The 22,176-nt window shown below is 45.1% G+C and overlaps 1 protein-coding gene across 1 annotated transcript in view; it reads right to left on the bottom strand.

Moving 5' to 3' along the window:
- Positions 1-865: 865 nt before the first annotated feature.
- LOC147418024 (arogenate dehydratase/prephenate dehydratase 6, chloroplastic-like) overlaps positions 866-22,176 on the bottom strand; it is a 53,354-nt gene continuing 32,043 nt past the window's right edge. Inside the window, exons 9-11 of the mRNA XM_086507605.1 lie at positions 1,391-1,464; positions 1,211-1,292; positions 866-1,133 (exon numbers count right to left, since the gene is read on the bottom strand). Of these exons, the coding sequence (XP_086363731.1) occupies positions 1,050-1,133; positions 1,211-1,292; positions 1,391-1,464 (240 nt within the window). The 3' untranslated portion in view covers positions 866-1,049. The remainder of the gene's footprint in view (positions 1,134-1,210; positions 1,293-1,390; positions 1,465-22,176) is intronic.

Here is a 22,176-nt window from a genome sequence, read left to right as displayed (position 1 = left end):
CGCACCAAGAGCACCAAGGGATTTTTGAAAAGTTCAATGCAGGACTACATGTGAGACTTACAAACAAAGCTTAGTTTTGAAAAAGAAAAAAGATTTGAGACTTACAACATTTAAATCCAGGCTTTCCCTGAATTGACTCGTTATCATTACTCAATACTTTTTTGGGCTTTTTACAAACGTATCCTATAATATGATGGGTTTTTGGATTTTCAAAAGAAATCATAAAATGAAAAAATAGACTTTTTATCCTCTCTATGCTGACATGACATTCATTACAAGACTCAAATTTGAGTCAAACCTTTAAACTACATACATCACCTAAACCCCATCAAAAATCCTTCCTACCCACACCCGTTCCCAAGAGGATAGACACAAGGGGGCAAGCTAATCGCTAAAACCGGACAAAATAATAGTGATCAAGAACTTTCCATTATAACAATAGAAATGAGCCCAAACATTTACACCCCCTAAAAAAGATTTTTACCTACGCATGTTTCCAAAATGATAAACATCCATAAGATAGTAGCTAATCGAAAAAACTATTGTTAGTGTAGTGATGAAAAACGCTCCATTCTAACAATAGATAACGAATCCCAGGCACTTGCACCACCTAAGCCCCTTCAACAGGTGCTTCCTATCTGAATCAATATGACCACATTCGCCCTAACAACATATAAAGACACAAGGACTTTCTGCTTGTGCTTGCTGACCACCATGCTTCTCACGAACACTAAAAGTCTCAAGCCATTCAGACACAAGCATCCAAATCCATCATACATTCTCTTACCCACAAACAAATAAAAAATCTCAGAATTTACATTATGAAAAAACCAAGGAGTACCCTCGAAAAATGTAGAGTTTGAACAGACAAAACAAATGATGATAAATGCCACAATGCCCTTCTCATGTTAATTTACAATGTAAGTAGAGAAAGACCCAATCAAGGAGCTTTGCTTCCATGAAGCCACAGTACCAACATCAAGTAAAACTTGTAGGGAGTCTGAGAACTTCTCTAGCCCATTGCTTGTGATAAAGAAGCCCTTTGCCACTTAATGGGTTGGGGGTGGACAAGACTTGAGGGGACTTACATCCATCGGGTAGCTCCCCAAGACACGTAAAAAGGTTGCAAACTCCTGTACACAGACATGGTAAGCTTTCAGCTCAGAAAAACCTGCAACGCATCAAATTTTAAGAGTAAGCAAAAATAAACCTGTAAATGACGAAGAGCATTCTGAGCCCGCTGATCTGCCATAGATGCTTCGAAATCCACAAAGAAAAGATAATCAAAATACCTGCCACATTCATATTATGAGCACTAACATATAATTTATCAATGCCCCTCCACTGCATAGGTCTTGCTTTGAAATATGACTTCTTCTATCACACTTACACAGACTTAGCTGCTCCATTACTACTCTCGTCTGCCACACGCAAAGGGCGTTTGCGTAGGGGTCTGCTCTCAATCTGCAAAAACGATGCTAGACTCTGAGTTCCATTATTGTCTCCCTGAGGTGTAAATGTCCCTCATAATGTTTTTCATATAAATACCTAGATGAATCCAGCACAAGCCCAGATTGACCTTTAAAGGAACGTGCAAGGTATACTAATGGTAGTTATCCACACGACAATATAACTGAAACCGGCCTGTACTTTCAAAAAGGGCGGTAGACTTTAGACTTAAACATTATTTGCTTTCACCCATTTAATTTGTCGCCCACTTTACCTGTACTTTCAAGACACAACAAAGGGGAAAGGGATACAAGCTGCTAGATTGCACCTTTATAAGAAGACCGACACAAGATTGACCCCTAACTTAAGTGCCACTTTCGGTATTTCTTTATTGTTTAAAAGAGGGAATAAACGTTGTGGTTCCCTACAAGCTGCCCCGCACAAGCTTGGCTGAATTTCAACTGTTCCGGCCTGATTTCGGTAGCATAAATGTACTAGGACCCTTCACAGACTTTCCCGACGCATACGGGCACTTTGCAAAACCTGGCGAGAATCTGCAGCACGCTGAATTCTCTGTTTTCAGCCCCGAAAATGTGCCAGATCACCTATACAGCGGTCCCCTTGCGTCCCCGAACCTCCTGGGGGTATTAGGGTCCGTTTAGGGCCAAAACCCTAAACCTGCAAAAATACACAGCAGGCTGTAATTTACTGTTTCGGGCTCCGTTTCGCGTGCCGGTCGCATCCGTAGCAAGTCCTCGAGCTCCCCACCTGTAGGGCTACTTGCCCTTTGAATCGGACAAGATTTCGGACATGAAACCTCTCCGAATCACCTGTACCTGCGGGGGATTAGCCGCTAGCTAATCCAGTACCTGTGCAAGAGTCTCTTGCCTCGGCAATCGCGCATGAACCCACACAACTGTACATTGGTCAATTGAAAAGCCCACTAGAGGGGCATAACATACTGCCATAGGGGAGAGAGAGGGCAGTGCGTAGCGTGCAAGGCATCACTCCTCGCACCGCACTGTACATAAGAGGGAAAGGAAGCACTCCATAGCTCTTAACATGTGACAAAAACTGTAAATCAGCCTCCTCTCTCATTTTAGGCGCCCCCTTCTCTGGCCAGGAGTAGCAGAAATGTTCACAGAGTGACACCTCGCCCAGTTTCCGATTTTGGCCAACTGGGCTAACAATATCTCAACTGGTGCGTCAGTTGACTTGGTAGCAGAGCAATAAAATGTTCCTCTTGTCATTCCGGAGGTAATGACACAAACACATTTTCAGGTCCCAAAATAGCAGTTCCCTAAATTTTAGGAGATGCTGCCATTGTATATTTCTAGGTCATCTGACCCTCTTTGTACACTGCAACCACACCAAGAACTGAAATGTAGCTCCTGTAGCAAAGGATTCCACTTTGGCTGATCAATGACCCCCCTTTGGCTAACCATAGTCCTTGTCCAACCTTAGTGCTCTATTGTCCTCAAGCCTGGACTCCCTCTGAACAGTTCCACACTAGCTATGCAATGCAGGGCAGTTAGATTTCCCGAGGGGTGCTTCCAAAAAGTGAAAATGAATAAATAATAAGAAAGAAATCAACAAAAAGGATAGATAGTAGTCACACGCTGGTGACATACCCCCTCTTGTCATTTGAGCTCACTTTAAATACCATGTACATCATTTCTTTCAGAAGCCATATTCACACTGACAATCCATGTAGCTTTGAAACTCAAGGGGTCAAGGTAGGTTGCAAATCGAAGGCTTCAAGGAAAAGTGATAACACAGTTGGTGACTCTGCAAGTTCACCTTCTTCCATCCACTTAGCATCCATTGGTGGATAGTTTCTGAACTTTACCAAGTAACGCCTAGCAGCCTTTTCTTTCACTTTTCTTTCTTTATGTGCCAAAATCTGTTCCGGGACCAAGATCTCGTCAAGTTCCTCGACTTCTGACTGATCTTCACCTAGCATATCCTCTGGCACATCACCCACATAGGGTCTGAGAAGACTCACATGAAACGCATTGTGAATCTTCCAACTGTCAAGCAATTTCAGCCTATATGCAACATCACTGATTATGTCGCACACGTGAAAAGGCCCATAGTAACGCATGTTGAGCTTTGGAAACAGTCTTTCCTTGCCCTTCATCTTCTTTAACCTTGCCTTTTCGAAGCGTAGAAGCACCCAATCACCAAGTGAAGATACCACTTCACGACAGTGACGATCAGCTGCTTTCTTTTGCTTTGCCTGAGTCTTTTCTAAGGCCACTTTGACCTTCTTGTACATTTCATCCATGTCCTGGACATACTTGTCTGCTTCAAATATGTTGTCCTTTGTATGCAGTATGGGAGGAACTTTCTTGCCACCTTCAACTATCTCAAAAGGTGCCTTGCCAGTTGATCAATGCACTGTATTATTGTATGCATAGTACATACTCCACCAACGGAAAATACTGCTCCCAGTTTCCTTTATGCTCTGACACGTAGCACTTCAGCAGATCTAGGACAGTAGAATTTGCCTCTTCTGACTGCCCATCTGTTTGAGGATGAAATGACGAAGAGAAATTGAGCGTTGTGCCCATATTCTCAAACAAGCCTCTCCAGAACAAACTTGTCATGCGTGGATCACGGTCGCTAACAATCGAGTGTGGCATGTCATGATACTTGAAAATATTGCTCATAAACAAGCGTGCCATCTGATCTGGCTTTATCTTCTTCCTGACAGGAATAAAATGAGCCTGCTTGCTGAATCTGCAAATGATGGTCCAAATACCATCGTTTCCTGTTTGCGTTCTCGGAAGATCAAAGATAAAATCCATAGCAATACTTTCCCATGGTTTATCTGGAATAGGCAGTGGTTGCAATAACCCTGGTGCCTTTTGCCTGTCAAACTTGACCTTCTGGCATATTAAGCATTCTCGCACAAAGGCATCCACATCTCTTCTCAATGTAGGCCAGTAGATGAATGTCTCGACCGCTTAAACTGTAGCATCGATACCACGATGCCGTGCATACGGTGGGACATGACTCTCTTCCATAACTTTGCGTCGCAATGGCTTTGTGACACACAATCTGCCATACATCATCATGAACCCATCTTTGAGAAGATAGTGCTCATGACGTTGTCCATCATTAGTTGCTTGAAGACCCTTGCAAAATCTTATCATTTGCATACTGTTCCCTCATACCATCAAGTTCATGATGATAAGGAATTGACACAGCTGAAATTTGTGGCTTCCTTGACAAGGCATCAGCCACAACGTTCTTCTTGCCTTCCACATGCACAATCTGAAAATGGAACATGGACAAGATATTTGCCCATCGCATATGCTTCTCAGATAACTTTGCATGTGTTAAGAAGTATCGCAAGGTCTGGTGATCCGTTTGGACAACGAAATCTGCACCTAGCAGGTAATGTTTCCAACTTAAGAGCGCATGAATGACGGCCTGCAGTTCTTTTTCATAGACTTGCATAGTCTTTTCTCGCCCTTGCAAGATTCTACTCTCATAGGCTACTACCCTGCCATCTTGCATTAGCACTGCACCAATGCTACTACCACAGGCGTCACACTGGACCACAAATGACTTCTTAAGATCTGGCAACACAATGACTGGATCCGAAGTCATCTTTTCCTTTAAGAGATTAAAAGTTGAAATCTCTTTTTGTGTCCATCTAAAGGTGACTGCCTTCTTTTGAAGAGCATGTAAAGGTGAAGCAATCTCAACGAAATTTTAGATAAACCTTCTGTAATAGGAGCATAGTCCCAAGAAGCTTCGGACATCGTGCACCGTTTTCAAATCTGGCCATGACTTGATCGCTTCAACTTTAGCAGGATATATTCTGACACCATCCTTTGAGACAATGTGTCCGAGAAAATGAATCTCTTCCAGAAAAAATTCACTTTTCTTTGCATTGATGAGCAACCTATGGCTGCGTAGCTCTTTGAACACAATGGCCAAGTGATGCCTATGCTCCTCTTCATTCTTTGAGTAGACTATCATGTCATCAAAGAATGTACCAACAAACTGCTGGTGTGGACGGAAAATTCTGTCCATCATCCTATTGAACGTAGCAGGAGCATTTGTGAGACCAAAGGGCATCACTAAAAATTCGTAAAGGCCAAACGTCGTTCTAAAAGCAGTCTTGTGCACATCCTCTGATCTAATGCGGATCTGATGGTACCCACTCTTTAGATCTATCCAGCTAAACATAGCTGCTCCTTCTAATTTGTCCATAATATCATCAATTCTAGGTATAGGGAACCTATTCTTGATGGTATTCTTGTTCAGTGCACGGTAGTCGATGCACATACGCCATGAGCCATCCTTTTTCTGCACCAACAACACTGGAGAACAGAATGGATATGAACTGGGCTGAATCAGCCCCTTTTCTAACAGCTCCTGAACTTGGCCCATTATCTCTTTCTGCTGAGCCGCACTAACCCTGTACGGAGGCTTATTTGGTGGGCTACTGCCTGGCACCAAATCTATCGCATGGTCCTGTCACCAGCGTGTGACTACTATCTATCCTTTTTGTTGATTTCTTTCTTATTATCTATTTACTTTCACTTTTTGGAAACACCCCTCGGGAAATCTAACTGCCCTGCATTGCATAGCTAGTGTGGAACTGTCAAGAGGGAGTCCAGGCCCGAGGGCAAGAGAGCACTAAGGTTGGACAAGGACTATGGTTAGCCAAAGTGGGGTCATTGACTAGCCAAAGTGGAATCCTTTGCTACAGAGGCTACATTTCAGTTCTGGATGTGGCCACAGTGTACAAAGAGGGTCGGGTGACCTAGAAAGATACAATGGCAGCATCTCCTAAATTTTAGGGAACTGCTATTTTGGGACCTGAAAATGTATTGACGTCATTATCCCGGGAATGACAAGGGGAATATTTTCTTACTCTGTCGTGAAGTCAACTGGGCAACCGGTTGGGATATTTTTAGACGGCAACCCCGAAACGGGAAAATGCTTGTAAATGTGCCAAGTGGCACCTTTTGGTGCACTTGCCTCATGCAACAAGAAGTGGCGCTGAATTTGAAGGAGAGAGAGCCTCATTTTCAGTTTTGTCACAGGTTAAGAGCTATGGAGTGCTTGCTTTCCCTCCTATGTACAGTGCGGTGCCAGGAGTGATGCCCTGCACGCTACGCACTGCCCTCTCTCCCCCCTTTGGCAGTATGTTATACCCCTCTATTGGGCTCTTCATTTGACCAATGTACAGTTGTGTGGGTTCATGCGCGATTGCCGAGGCAAGAGCCTCTTGCACAGGTACTAGATTAGCTAGCGGCTAATCCCCCTCGCAGGTACAGGTGAATTCGGAGAGGTTTCACGCCAGAAATCTCGTCCGATTCAAAGGGCAAGTAGCCCTACAGGTGCGGGAGCTCGAGGACTTGCTACGGATGCGACCGGCACGCGAAACGGAGCCCGAAACAGTAAATTACAGCCTGCTGTGTATTTTTGCAGGTTTAGGGTTTTGGCCCTAAACGGACCCTAATACCCCCAGGAGGTTCGGGGACGCAAGGGGACCGCTGTACAGGCGATCTGGCGCATTTTTGGGCTGAAAACTGAGAATTCAGCGTGCTGCAGATTCTCGCCAGGTCTTGCAAAGTGCCCGTATGCGTCGGGAAAGTCATTCAATGCGTGGGAATACTGACTGTGAAGGGTCCTAGTACAGTTATGCTGCCGAAATCGGGCCGGAACAGTTGAAATTCAGCCAAGTTTGTGCGGGGCAGCTTGTAGGGATCCACAGCGTTTATTCCCTCTTGGGAAGAATAAAGAAATACCGAAAGGGGCGCCTAAGTTAGGGGCCAATCTGGTGTCGGTCTTCTTATACAGGTGCATTTTAGCATCTGTATCCCATGCCCCTCTCTTGTGTCACTATAGCGCAGGTATAATAGACGACTAATAATGGGTGAAAGCTAAATCAAGGTTTGAAGTAAAGTCTACCGCCCTTTTTGGATTGAACAGGCCGGTACCATGGTTCCATCGACGGGATTAAATCACTTTTTCCCATAGAAGTGAGCCTTGGTCAGTTTTGGGCTTGAAGACACAGGGGATCATAGACCAGACACAGGGAATTGCAATTATGGCTGACAGACCAGATGATGTGACTGAAGAGGTTTCCTCTTCACAGGGTCAACAGACACATGAAGTGGGTGAGTCCTCAAGACCACCACAGACAGATGACGATATATTCAGGACCCAGTTGGCTACTGCTGTGGCTATGTTCACACAAGTAATGCAGAACTCAAGGTTTTTAGCCTTTCTGCAACCTCCTATTCCGTCTCAGCAAGTTGGGTCACTGGATCATATTCAAAAGCCTGTTATGGCTCGAGCACAGGTGATTCATACCGCACAAGCAATGGAAACACCTGTACACTTGACGGAGAACATGCAGTCTCCACAACCTATGCCTAAGGTGCCAGAACAGGTGGCTGAGATGCCAGTCTTTCAAGCTGTACCAGTTCAGCCCGCCACCTTTCAACAGCCTATAGCTGGTTCTAATGGGCAGGGAAGCAACCTACAGGCTATGCAACAGGTCTTCCCACCACCTTCAGTACACCCTGGCTATTTTGGAGGTGGATCCGTATTCCAGAGCATGGCTGGTCATGCACCTAGAAATCAGTTTTACACGCCAGGAACAGTGTTTGGGGGTGCTCAAACGATGATGCCTAACCCCATGTATGGTGTCACAGGCATGCTACCAGGGTTTCAAAGCACTCAGGGCCAATTTGGGATGCCACAAGCAAATTTTGGTATGGCTGGAATTACAAATCAGCAGCCAAATATGGCATTTTCAGGTCAAGTTAATAGCGGCCAAGGAACACAAATGAACCCTAATAGTGTTCCCATGTTTCAATCACTTCCATATGACAATTTAACGCCGCTGGAGAGGCCAACTCCGTACAAAGAAGGTGGCAAAGGTGTGTCATTCACGACCTTTACAGGGTTTGATGACAGGAAGAAGGCTCTTTCATTCCTCCAGCAGTTTGACAAGGCCTATGCAGGGGGAAACTTTACAGAGGCTTCAAAGGTCCGCAAGGCAGCCACTTTCTTGACAAGGAATGCGGGACAATGGTGGACAACTTTATTGCTTCAAGGGCAAGCTCCGTCCACATGGATTTACTTCAAGCAGATTTTTGCAGCAGCATGGTTATCTGATGACTTTGAAGCAGATGTCATGACAGAATGGCACCAGCTAAATGCTGGTACTTGCAGAAATCTGGATGATTACAATCGGAAGTTTTGGAAAGCTCTACTTCCAATAACTTCCTATAGGTTTGTGCCATTGACAGAACAGATTGAAAAATACTATTGTGGCCTACCTAAAAGATTGAGAAAATACTGCACGAAGACAAAAGTCACTACTTTGACGCAGCTCATCGAGGTAGCAAACACTGGCAATGGTTTGCTCAAGGGAGAAGATTGTGAATTTAACACTGGCGTCAAGGCAGGATCAGGCAAGAAAAATTCAGCCAAGAAGCACGTTCCCAATGAGGCTCCTAAAGGGACTCAGGAGTCAGCCAACGCAGGGAAAGACAAAGCTACGGCTGAATCAGAAAAAGGACCAGCAAAGAAATGGAAAATACGTTTTCCTCGCAAATCAGAAGAGCAAAAGAAGGTCCTGAGGACAGAGAACAAATGCTTTATATGTGAGCAGCCTGGCCACATTGCTTACAACTGTCCTACAAAGAAAAGGCCAGCTGATTCTGATGACAAGGAAGACAAGAAAGGAAAGAAGCCCATGGCTGGTCTAGTGCCAGATATGGTGGACGACAAGCCAAATTCAGATGCAAGTGAGCTTTGCATAGCATGGGGAAAGGTCAGGGATCAAACAGTGCTTATCTTCTTTGATCCAGGTGCCAAAGCCAACTTTATTTCCCCAGAATTGGCTTCAAAGTTGGGAATCAGACCTGAAGAGATGGGGTATACAGCAGAGGCAGGTTTGGCATGTCCTGGCCATACAGAGGCTGTGACACCCATCATCGGAAAGTTGCGTCTACATATCCAGTCCTATGTAGATGCTGAAGAATTTTACATCATGCCACTGGACCGATGTGATGTGTTGTTAGTTATTCCTTGGTTGTTTCGTGTACAAGGAATCATGGATGCCTACAACAAAAAGATCACTGTACAGAGCAGGGGAAAGACTCATATTCTGGACGTAAAGCTTAGAGGGGAGTCTATTCCTACTGTATCAGCTTCTGCTATTACTTCTGTGATGAAAAAGCATCTTTCTGCGTACTTGGTTTTTGCACGTGAAGTGTCAGATTGTGATGAATCAAATTTATCTGTGCTAGATAAAGAAAAGTCAATGTTTTTACAACAGTATAGTGACTGTTTTTCCGATTCATTACCGTCTCAATTACCGCCAGAGAGACCCGAGGACCATGCAATAGATTTGGTGCCAAGCAGTAGCCCACCAAATAAGCCTCCGTACAGGGTTAGTGCGGCTTAGCAGAAAGAGATAATGGGCCAAGTTCAGGAGCTGTTAGAAAAGGGGCTGATTCAGCCCAGTTCATATCCATTCTGTTCTCGAGTGTTGTTGGTGCAGAAAAAGGATGGCTCATGGTGTATGTGCATCGACTACCGTGCACTGAACAAGAATAACATCAAGAATAGGTTCCCTATACCTAGAATTGATGATATTATGGACAAATTAGAAGGAGCAGCTATGTTTAGCTGGATAGATCTAAAGAGTGGGTACCATCAGATCCGCATTAGATCAGAGGATGTGCACAAGACTGCTTTTAGAACGACGTTTGGCCTTTACGAATTTTTAGTGATGCCCTTTGGTCTCACAAATGCTCCTGCTACGTTCAATAGGATGATGGACAGAATTTTCCGTCCACACCAGCAGTTTGTTGGTACATTCTTTGATGACATGATAGTCTACTCAAAGAATGAAGAGGAGCATAGGCATCACTTGGCCATTGTGTTCAAAGAGCTACGCAGTCATAGGTTGCTCATCAATGCAAAGAAAAGTGAATTTTTTCTGGAAGAGATTCATTTTCTCGGACACATTGTCTCAAAGGATGGTGTCAGAATATATCCTACTAAAGCTGAAGCGATCAAGTCATGGCCAGATTTGAAAACGGTGCACGATGTCCGAAGCTTCTTGGGACTATGCTCCTATTACAGAAGGTTTATCTAAAATTTCGTTGAGATTGCTTCACCTTTACATGCTCTTCAAAAGAAGGCAGTCACCTTTAGATGGACACAGAAAGAGATTTCAGCTTTTAATCTCTTAAAGGAAAAGATGACTTCAGATCCAGTCATTGTGTTGCCAGATCTTAGGAAGTCATTTGTGGTCGAGTGTGATGCCTGTGGTAGTAGCATTGGTGCAGTGCTAATGCAAGATGGCAGGGTAGTAGCCTATGAGAGCAGAATTTTGCAACGGCCAGAGATGACCATGCAGGTCTATGAGAAAGAGTTACTGGCTCTGATTCATGCGCTCTTAAGTTGGAAACACTACCTGCTAGGTGCAGATTTCGTTGTCCAAACGGATCATCAGACCTTGCGATACTTCTTGACACAAACAAAGTTATCTGAGAAGCATATGCGATGGGCAAATATCTTGTCCATGTTCCATTTTCAGATTGTGCATGTGGAAGGCAAGAAGAACGTTGTGGCTGATGCCTTGTCAAGGAAGCCACAAATTTCAGCTGCGTCGATTCCTTATCATCATGAACTTGATGATATGAGAGAACAGTATGCAAATGATGAAAATTTTGCAAGGGTCTTCAAGCAACTAATGGATGGACAACGTCATGAACACTATCTTCTCAAAGATGGGTTCATGATGATGCATGGCAGATTGTGTGTCACAAAGCCATTGCGACGCAAAGTGATGGAAGAGAGTCATGTCCCACCGTATGCAGGGTATCGTGGTATTGATGCGACAGTTAAAGCGGTTGAGACATTCTTCTATTGGCCTACATTGAGAAGGGATGTGGATGCCTTTGTGCGAGAATGCCTAATATGCCAAAAGGTCAAGTTTGACAGGCAAAAGGCACCAGGGTTATTGCAACCACTACCTATTCCAGATAAACCATGGGAAAGTATTGCTATGGATTTTATCTTTGATCTTCCGAGAACGCAGACAGGAAACGATGGTATTTGGACCATTATTTGCAGATTCAGTAAACACGCTCATTTTATTCCTGTCAAGAAGAAGATAAAGCCAGATCAGATGGCACGCTTGTTTATGAGCAATATTTTCAAGTATCATGGCATGCCACAGTCGATTGTTAGCGACCGTGATCCACGCATGACAAGTTTGTTCTGGAGAGGCTTGTTTGAGAATATGGGCACAACGCTCAATTTCTCTTCGTCATTTCATCCTCAAACAGATGGGCAGTCAGAAGAGGCAAATTACTGTCCTAGATATGCTGAAGTGCTATGTGTCAGAGCATAAAGGAAAGTGGCAGCAGTATTTGCCATTGGTGGAGTATGCATACAATAATACAGTGCATTCATCAACTGGCAAGGCACCTTTTGAGATAGTTGAAGGTGGCAAGAAAGTTCCTCCCATACTGCATACAAAGGACAAGATATTTGAAGCAGATAAGTATGTTCAGGACATGGATGAAATGTACAAGAAGGTCAAAGTGGCCTTAGAAAGGACTCAAGCAAAGCAAAAGAAAGCAGCTGATCGTCACCGTCGTGAAGTGGTATATTCACTTGGTGATTGGGTGCTTTTACGCTTTGAAAAGACAAGGTTAAAGAAGATGAAGGGCAAGGAAAGACTGTTTCCAAAGCTCAGCATGCGTTACTATGGGCCTTTTCAAGTATGCGACATAATCAGTGATGTTGCATATAGGCTGAAATTGCCTGACAGTTGGAAGATTCACAATGCGTTTCATGTGAATCTTCTCAGACCCTATGTGGGTGATGTGCCAGAAGATATGCCAGCTGAAGATCAGTCGGAAGTCGAGGAACTTGACGAGATCTTGGTCCGTGAACAGATTTTGGCATACAAAGAAAGGAAAGTGAAAGGCAAGGTTGCTAGGCGTTACTTGGTAAAGTTCAGAAACTATCCACCAATGGATGCTAAGTGGATGGAAGAAGGTGAACTTGCAGAGTCACCAACTGTGTTATCACTTTACCTAAAAGCCTTCGATTTGCAACCTACCTTGATCCCTTGAGTTTCAAAGCTATATGGATTGTCAGTGTGACAATGGCTTCTGAAACAAATGATGTACATGGTATTTAAAGTGAGCTCAAATCAAATACCTGTTACATGAATGTTAGAGCTGTACAGATTGTCAGTTTGGCAATTGCTCTTATGGAATGTCCAAGTTGGATAAGGCGTGAATCACAACCGTGAGTTCCTTTTCGTAGATTGATGCATGCAACTCTGCATCCTTAAGCCGTCTGCTTTCGTAGGCCACTGCATGGCCTTCTTGGTTTAACACTGCTCCGATGCAATCGCCTGAAGCATCGCAGTGAACCTCAAATGGTTTCCTTCAGCCAGGCACTATCAAAATAGGTCCATGGCTTAGCAAGTACTTGAGCCGATCAAAAGCTCCTTGTTGTCTCGATCCCCATCTGAAAGGAATCTTCTTCTTTGTCAAGTCATGAAGGGGTCCTGCTACATGAGCAAATCCTCGGACAAACCTTCGATAATACGAACATAATCCCAGGAAGCTACGTACATCATGTACCGTAGTGGGAATAGGCCAATCTTCTACCACTCGGATATTGGCAGGATCCATACTCACTTGATTGTGAGAGACTATATGGCCGAGATAATGTATCTCTGAGAGAAAGAACTCGCTCTTCTTTGCATTCACATGCAACTCATGCTTTCGCAATTCTTGAAACACTAAGTCCAAGTGCTTCTGATGTTCCTCTTCTGACTGAGAGAAGATGAGCATGTCGTCAAAGAATACTCCCGTAAAAGCTTGATACGGGCTGAAAATGTGGTCCATCATGCGATTGAAGGTCGCAGGAGCATTGGTCAAGCCGAAAGGCATTACCAAAAATTCATATAGTCCAAAGGTTGTGCGGAAAGCAATCTTATGGACATCCTCAGGGGCGATCCGTATCTAATGATACCCACTCTTTAGGTCTATGCGACTAAAAACACTTGCACCCTACAACTTATTAAGTATATCATCAATCCGAGGGATCGGAAAGCAATTCTTGATCGTGATCTTGTTTAAAGACCTATAGTCTATGCACATTAGAAACGTGCCATCTTTCTTCTGCACCGGTAGAACTGGAGAGCAGTAGGGTGAAGCACTTGGTTGTACTAACCCTTTCTCTAGAGGCTCGTTGACTTGCTTCAAAATTTCCTCTTGCTGAGCAAGACTTACCCGATAAGGGGGTTGATTGGGAGGCAAGCTACCCGGTATGAGATCTATGCGGTGATCTTCAGGGCGTACCGGAGAGAGTTCATCGGGAAGTGTTTCCGTGAAACAATCTTTGTACTTTTCAATAAATTGAAGACGCTTAATTTCCAGACTAGAGAGAGAGTCCCTACTAGTTTTATCCTTCTCACGTGCAAAAATCAAGTAAGCAGAAACACACTTCTTCATTTCTTTCTTAATGGAGATATGGCTTACAATTGGGAACTGCCAATCTCCTGCATCAGCATGAATCTTTATTTTCTTACCCCCATGATCAAAAGTGAGGGTCTTTTTCACATAATCAGGAATAGGTGTCATGTGGAAGTGCCATGGCATACCCAAGATGATATCACATCCCTCGATGGGTGCCATCAAAAATGATTCGCAGTCCTTGTACTCGCCAATCCGAAGATTGAGTTGTCCTTGCACGGGAGTTGCATTGGTTGTCAACCCCTCGAATGCCGATCCGGATGTAACCGGTGTGCCAAGCTGAGCCGGTGTGAGGCACAATCGTTCCGCAGTATCCAAGGAGATGAAGTTATCCGTGGATCCTGGATCATAAAGAATCAGTACTCGCTGGTTGTTCAAAGACCCCTAGCCCTTCAGAAGTTGACGCTTCCCTTTCTCCGTTTCTGTGTTTCCTTGAACATCTGGAATTGAGTTCGAGCTTGGTGGTGCGGGTTCCTTCCTTGCTTTCTCTTGCCTCGTAGAGGCTTGTTCTTGTCGTTGCTGCTTTAACGGGCAATCCGGTTTCATATGTCCTTTCTCGCCACAGTAGAAGCATCTTCCTTCCTCTCTGAAGGTTTGAAGTTGAGTAGGAGAAAGATACTTAGTTCGCTTGCCATTGCCCTCTGGCTTCTTAGAATGATCATAGTCCCATAATGGAGGACGTTTTCTTCCTTGGTCCCCTTCGTCATCGTAGACCCCTCTTTGTCTCGCACGGTAAGTGCTATGCTCCATTTTTTTGGGCGTCCCAGTTGAGTGCAAATCCTCAGCAATGATTGCTGACTCCATCATCCTCTGAAGAGTGTCATGCGGATACACTTTCATACTCTGTCGAAGCTGCGGTTGGAGACCCGCTTCGAACTTTCGTTTCTTTTCCTCGTCAGCAATCTTCATGAAGGGAGTGACCTTCAGAAGAACCGACCAATACTTGTCCACATAGGTCGTTACTCTCTCATGTTCCTTCTGGGCGAGCCAATCCCATTCCTTCTGTATGTCTTGCTCGAAGTCAGGCGGAAGAAACTGTTCATAAAATTCAGATTTGAATCTCTCCCAAGTTCTGGCATGAGAACCTTCCAGAATCTTGGCTAACCACCAATTACTTGCCGTTTCCTTAAGGTGCATCCCCACATGGCGCAATTTGGATCTTTCTGTGAAGTGCCCATTGGTAAAGGCGACTTCAAACTGTCTGATGAAGGACAGTGCTTTGGAGATATCTCTCCGTCCATTGTAGGTTTCGAACTTGATGTCCTTGTCGCCCGATTTGAAGACTCTCATGCGATGTTGAGACTTGCGACCATGCTTCTTGAATCGAGGCTTATCTTTAGGTTGATGTAGGGTAGTAACAGTAGTGGCTTCCTTCTTCTGACGAGATGATCGAGAAGTAGAAGTATAATCAGGAGAGTAGGATGGAGATGAGATAGAGATGTCCTTGCTCTCGTCTAGCAAAGAGAGCGCTTTTTCCTGGCCTTTCCTTGGAGTAGGTCGTTCATTCCGATCCGAAGATCCTTTGTGCACCTCGGCACGTTCTTCTTCTCTTTCCTCTTGTGGTCTCACGCCAACAGTTCTCTTTCCTCCTGTGGTCTCACGCCAACAGTGTTGTCTGGATGCTTGGCTGCATCAGTTCCATTCGTTTTCTTCATTCCGCCCAAGAGCTTTTTGGACGTCTGGCAACAGTAAGATTTGTTGCAAATCCGCAAGCTGAGCTTGCACTTGTTGAAGCTCCTCTTCAACGCTTCTCCCTTGGCCCGACATGGTTCTTCTCGGAATCGTCCTTCTTTGCAGAGAAAGAGAGGAGTCCGAGCTCTGATACCACTGTCACAAAACGGGAGCGTACACGAGCACTTAGAAATCTGAAAAATAAAATACTTTGCAAAAGGGAGAGAAGGAGAAGATCGACGCAGTATTGGGGACCACAAGATGGGCTGGTCCCCCCCCCCCCCCCCCCCCGTTAAGAGTATTCTTTATTCAGGGAGAATTCTTATACAAGCACGAGAACCCGAGGAAACCCCTCCGTTCTGTAATCTTAGACCCGAAGGTCGTGCTTTCTCGTAAAGGGCTTGGGCGCAAGGCCGTTCCTTCCCGTAAGGGACTTAGGCGCGAAGCCATACTTTCCCGTAAGGGACTTAGACGTAAAGCCGTACTTCCCGTAAAGGGCTTTCCCGTAAGACGGGAGATTCCTGCAAAACAAACCACACAAAGCAATAATTCTCAATGCGTATCAACACCTTATACCTGTCGCCCTTGCTCGGAAAAGCGACCTCCGTACTCAGTCGTCACACGAACACTTGCCGTTTCTGTCGCCAACCTCTGCTCCAGAATCCCAACGCTAGCACTTTCTGCTGCTCCCGGCCTCTCCAAAAACTGAACGCTTGCTGCCCTTTTATAGACCCTGCACCCGGCTGGAATAGCAGCCGAAAAAGCAGAGCCCTGGCGCCCTAGAGAGAGGAGAGAAGAATCGCTGATTCTGGCGCTTTCTAGAGAGAGAGAGAGAGAGAGAGAGAGATTTCAGCCCCCTGCGTAGCTTTTAGCGCTGGCTTTTTTTTTTAATAAGAGCCTTGCTTTATTTTATTAATAAAAGGGCTAGTCACTTAAAAGTGATCGGCCAATTTATAAAATAAAGTGTAAACTTGTTCAAACTTTAAAAACTCACTCAGTTAGTGAAAACAATGCTACACGAACACATTCCAGGCGTCCCCGGGTGCAGGACACGCCACAGATGCAATGTAGACACAGACTCCTCGCGGGAAAACATCTGCCCTCCCGCGACTGTTCTTGCTTTTCGTAAAAAGCTTCATTGAACCCATCTTTATTCTTGTGCTTGCGTTCTTACGCGTATTTTCTTACTCAGTTCGGATTTCCTCCTTAGCCTACGGGATGCCCCCTTACTAATGCACCCGTCACCCATCATGTGACGCATCAGGGGCACTTGTAACCCGGCCCGTTCCACCGAACTCACGGAAACTCCTTCGCGATGTTTACCGTCACCCATCAAATGACACATCAGAGTTGTCCATTCTTGATGGCAGTTCCTGTAGCTACAATCTTTTAACAGTTCTTAGTGCACACAATAAAATATCCTAAAAAAGAGATTAATCATTAAAAAAAAGAAAATAGTCCAATTAGCAACAGCAGCATTAAGTTGGTGCCATTCTGTCATGACCTCTGCTTCAAAGTCATCAGATAACCATGCTGCTGCAAAAATCTGCTTGAAGTAAATCCATGTGGACGGAGCTTGCCCTTGAAGCAATAAAGTTGTCCACCATTGTCCCGCATTCCCTGTCGAGAAAGTGGCTGCCTTGCGGACCTTTGAAGCCTCTGTAAAGTTTCCCCCGGCATAGGCCTTGTCAAACTGCTAGAGGAATGAGAGAGCCTTCTTCCTGTCATCAAACCCTATAAAGGTCGTGAATGTCACACCTTTGCCACCTTTGTACGGAGTTGGCTTCTCCAGCGGCGTTAAGTGTCATATGGAAGTGAGTGAAACATGGGAACACTGTTAGGGTTCATTTGTGTTCCTTGGCCGCTATTAAGTTGACCTGGATATGCCATATTTGGTTGTTGATTGGTAATTCCAACCATACCAAAATTTGCATGTGGCATCCCAAATTGGCATTGAGTGCTTTGAAACCCTGGTTGCATGCCAATGACACCATACATGGGGTTAGGCATCATCATTTGAGCACCCCCAAACAATGTTCCTCGCATGTAAAACTGATTTCCAAGTGCATGACCAGCCATGCTCTGGAATACCGATCCACCTCCAAAATAGCCAGGGTGTACTGAAGGTGGTGGGAAGACTTGTTGCATAGCCTGTAGGTTGCTTCCCTGCCCATTAGAACTAGCTATAGGCTGCCGAAAGGTGGCTGGCTGAACTGGTACAGCTTGAAAGACTGGCATTTCAGCCACCTGTTCTTGCACCTTCGGCACAGGTTGTGGAGACTGCATGTTCTCCATCAAGTGTACAGGTGTTTCCATTGACTCTGCAGTATGAATCACCTGTGCTTGAGCCTTAACAGGCTTTTGAATATGATCCAGTGACCCAACTTGCTGAGACGGAAGAGGAGGTTGCAGAAAGGCTAAAAACCTCGGGTGAACATAGCCACAACACTAACCAACTGGGTCCTGAATATATCATCATCCGTCTGCGGTGGTCTTGAAGACTCCCCCACTTCATGTGTCTGTTGACCCTGCGAAGAGGAAACCTCTTCAGTCACATCATCTAGTCTGTCAGCCATAATTGCAATTCCCTGTGTCTAGTCTATGATCCCCTGTGCTTCAAGCCCAACTGACCAAGGCTCACTTCTATGGGAAAAAGTGATTTAATCCCGACAATGGAACCATGAAACCGGCCTGTACTTTCAAAAAGGACGGTAGACTTTAAACTTAAACCTTATTTGCTTTCACCCATTTAATTTGTCGCCCACTTTACCTGTACTTTCAAGACACAACAAAGGGGAAAGGGATACAGGCTGCTAGATTGCACCTGTATGAGAAGACCGACACCAGATTGACCCCTAACTTAAGCGCCCCTTTCGGTAATTCTTTATTGTTTAAAAGAGGGAATAAACGCTATGGTTCCCTACAAGCTGCCCCGCACAAGCTTGGCTGAATTTCAACTGTTCCAAGCCGACTTCGGCAGCATAAATGTACTAGGATCCTTTACAGACTTTCCCGACACATACGGGCACTTTGCAAAACCTGGCGAGAATCTGTAGCAGGCTGAATTCTCTGTTTTCAGCCCGGAAAATGCGCCTGATCACCTATACAGCGGTCCCCTCGCGTCCCCGAACCTCCTGGGGGTATTAGGGTCCGTTTAGGGCCAAAACCCTAAACCTGCAAAAATACACAGCAGGCTGTAATTTACTGTTTCGGGCTCCGTTTCGCGTGCCAGTCGCATCCGTAGCAAGTCCTCGAGCTCCCGCACCTATAGGGCTACTTGCCCTTTGAATCGGATGAGATTTCGGACGTGAAACCTCTCCGAATCACCTGTACCTGCGGGGGATTAGCCGCTAGCTAATCCAGTACCTGTGCAAGAGGCTCTTGCCTCGGATTTCGCGCATGAACCCACACAACTGTACATTGGTCAATTGAAAAGCCCACTAGAGGGGCATAAGATACTGCCATAGGGGAGAGAGAGGGCAGTGCGTAGCGTGCAGGGCATCACTCCTCGCACCGCACTGTACATAAGAGGGAAAGGAAGCACTCCATAGTTCTTAACCTGTGACAAAAACTGCAAATCAGCCTCCTCTCTCATTTTAGGCGCCCCCTTCTCTGGCAGGAGTAGCAGAAATGTTCACAGAGTGACACCTCGCCCAGTTTCCGATTTTGGCCAACTGGGCTAAAAATATCTCAACTGGTGCGTCAGTTGACTTGGCAGCAGAGAAATAAAATGTTCCTCTTGTCATTCCGGAGGTAATGACGCGAACACATTTTCAGGTCCCAAAATAGCAGTTCCCTAAATTTTAGGAGATGCTGCCATTGTATCTTTCTAGGTCATCTGACCCTCTTTGTACACTGCAGCCACACCAAGAACTGAAATGTAGCTCCTGTAGCAAAGGATTCCACTTTGGTTGGTCAGTCCTTGTCCAACCTTAGTGCTCTCTTGTCCTCAGGCCTGGACTCCCTCTGAACAGTTCCACACTAGCTATGCAATGCAGGGCAGTTAGATTTCCCGAGGGGTGCTTCCAAAAAGTGAAAATGAATAAATAATAAGAAAGAAATCAACAAAAAGGATAGATAGTAGTCACACGCTGGTGACAATAACCATGAGCTCCATCATGCTTAGTATTGACTAAAAACACTACCACATCCCCACTAGTGTCGTCAGTTCCCAATAGTGTGTATAGAACTAGGTGCTAATATATGCTCCCACACCACCCACACACACACACACGATGTTTTAGATACTCTCTCATACCATACATTGGAGCTCTCTGTGTTGAAATTAAAGGAACTGGAAATGCTAGTCACCTTCTAGATACAGTAAACTATCACCTTAGCAAAAAGAGAATCTTTAAAAATGTTTAAAGACGCATTTTGTATGTTTGTCTCCTACATTTTAATATTAGATCAAGGGTCCATTGCGACTCCCAAGCCTAAAGAGGACATTAGCACAGATGCAGAGCTCCGGTTTTTAAGACAAGTCAGATGGTGGTCATCGTAATATGGTTATAGTGAAAATCTTCATGTACAAGCCACCATGAAGAAACACTACTAGTGCCCAAATAAAAATCTCACCTCTCACTAAACCAATCTTTAAGCCTATATGTAGAGATTGTACGACTGATTTCCTACCTACTGAGATGATTTGAGCTTGAAGAACTTCATCCACACACATTAGAGCCTTGGTTTGACTAGGAAGTTGGGAGTCCAATTGACAAGGCCATCCCGTGTGGAATTGTGTACTTTCGGAGCAATAGCACAAAGACGAATCTAGGAAGCCCCAAATCACCACTAGAACACAAGTTAGAGACTACCGGTAGTCATCCGCCACTTGACAAAATGATCATTAGCTCCATCATGCATATTAATGCCTCAATACTACGGCCTCCCTACTGACATATCAGTGTCAGAGTGGGTGTCTAGGTATCAATATTGTTGGGAATTGTGACCAGAAAGACATGTGGGAACAAGGCCTATGAGATGAGTTCCACACAGCTACATATTTCATAGATTCACATTGAAAAGGCTCATTACAATACTGTATTTGCATACGCAACCTCCACCATCACATATAGCACACTGCCTCTAGTACTCTGGGACTAGGATCCAATTCAGGCATTCAAATGTCTGTTAAGAGGAGAGTCATCAAATTTCCATCTCTTGATCCAAACCAGTAAATATAGTGCATACTCTCCACCGAAATTGGATCAGTAGCGCAGCCCGAAGTACTAGGGTGGTATAAACATAAGCTTTTACTACACAAAGGAACTGCCAGGGCTAAAATCACACCACCAAGTCCTACAAAGCCACAAATCCTTCTCCTTAATCAGAGGCTGAAATCACACCTCCCCTCCTCAATTGTAAGGGATTCTCTGTCCTTTTCAACTGAGGATAGATCACCTGTAATAAAGCTCCATCTGTCTCGACTTTCTGCAACCGTCAGGCCCATCTCATAGTACCACAGCATGCCAATCAGGTGGAAAGTCTGGTCGAGCATCCTGCAATGTATCCAGCAGCCACTCCAGGAGCTCGACGGGTTTGCCCCCCTCCCCAAGAGCTACTAGAACTTCCTCCTCATCATTTGTACTGTGATGAGAACCATCATCCACTACATATCCCAAGACCATCCATTGCTTTCCCGAGCCTAAGGAGCAGGAACCGCAGAAGAGAGCTCATCACCCGTAGGAGAAGAGTCATCATCAGGATCACCAAGAAGAGACAAATCTTGGGATAATACAAAAGACTTCGGAGCAGAAGCCCCCTCTAAAAATATATGCTCATCAAAGACCACAACTCGGCTTACCATGATCTCCCTCCTACCACGATCTCCTTCTTATCTGGATCATAAATTCAAAAGCCCTTGGAAAGAGTATTGAAGCAGACAAAAATCATTCGGTTGGACTTGGAATCAAACTTCCCCCATTGCTTTCTGCGACACAGACGCAGGCATCGCTGGAAACATCATGCTTTTTGTCACCAATTTTGGCCATTGCAGGGCTGATCTGCAACTGTCGCTGATTTGGCCCATGGGCCATAACCATGGACATGGCTAGATACCTGCAAGTGTTGAATGCAATTGATATGCTTGTTGATCTTGCAAGAACCACTTGAGAAGCTATAGGAGCTTTTGTTGCTTTTGAAGCTACATGTGCAAGGTGCCCAGGAGAAGGGAAGCTGGCAGAGCATGCAGGGCGACCCATAGCCTATAAGGATGCAGAGAAAGGAGAAAGGCTATTGGCACCTAGCATCTGGCGGAGCATGCACGGCAGGACACACGGATGGCTCATGCAAGTTAAATGGAGTCCATGCATGGCAGCTAGTCGTCCAAAGTCCATGCAAGTCAACTGGAGTCCATGAATGGCAGGTAGTGGTCCATGCAAGTCAACTGGAGTCCATGCATGGTAAGTGGCAGTCCATGGAAGGAAGCTGAAGTGCAGGCATGGGGAGGCTGCAGTTCAAGGATAGCAAGTACCAAGCAGCCCTAGTGAGGCACTTAGAC

Source organism: Adiantum capillus-veneris, chromosome 30, assembly GCF_014529385.1.
Source record: "Adiantum capillus-veneris isolate H3 chromosome 30, ASM1452938v2, whole genome shotgun sequence".
Lineage (NCBI taxonomy): Eukaryota > Viridiplantae > Streptophyta > Polypodiopsida > Polypodiales > Pteridaceae > Adiantum > Adiantum capillus-veneris.
The sequence above is the reverse complement of the archived record's forward strand: the minus strand, read 5'-3'. Positions and strand labels throughout refer to the sequence as shown.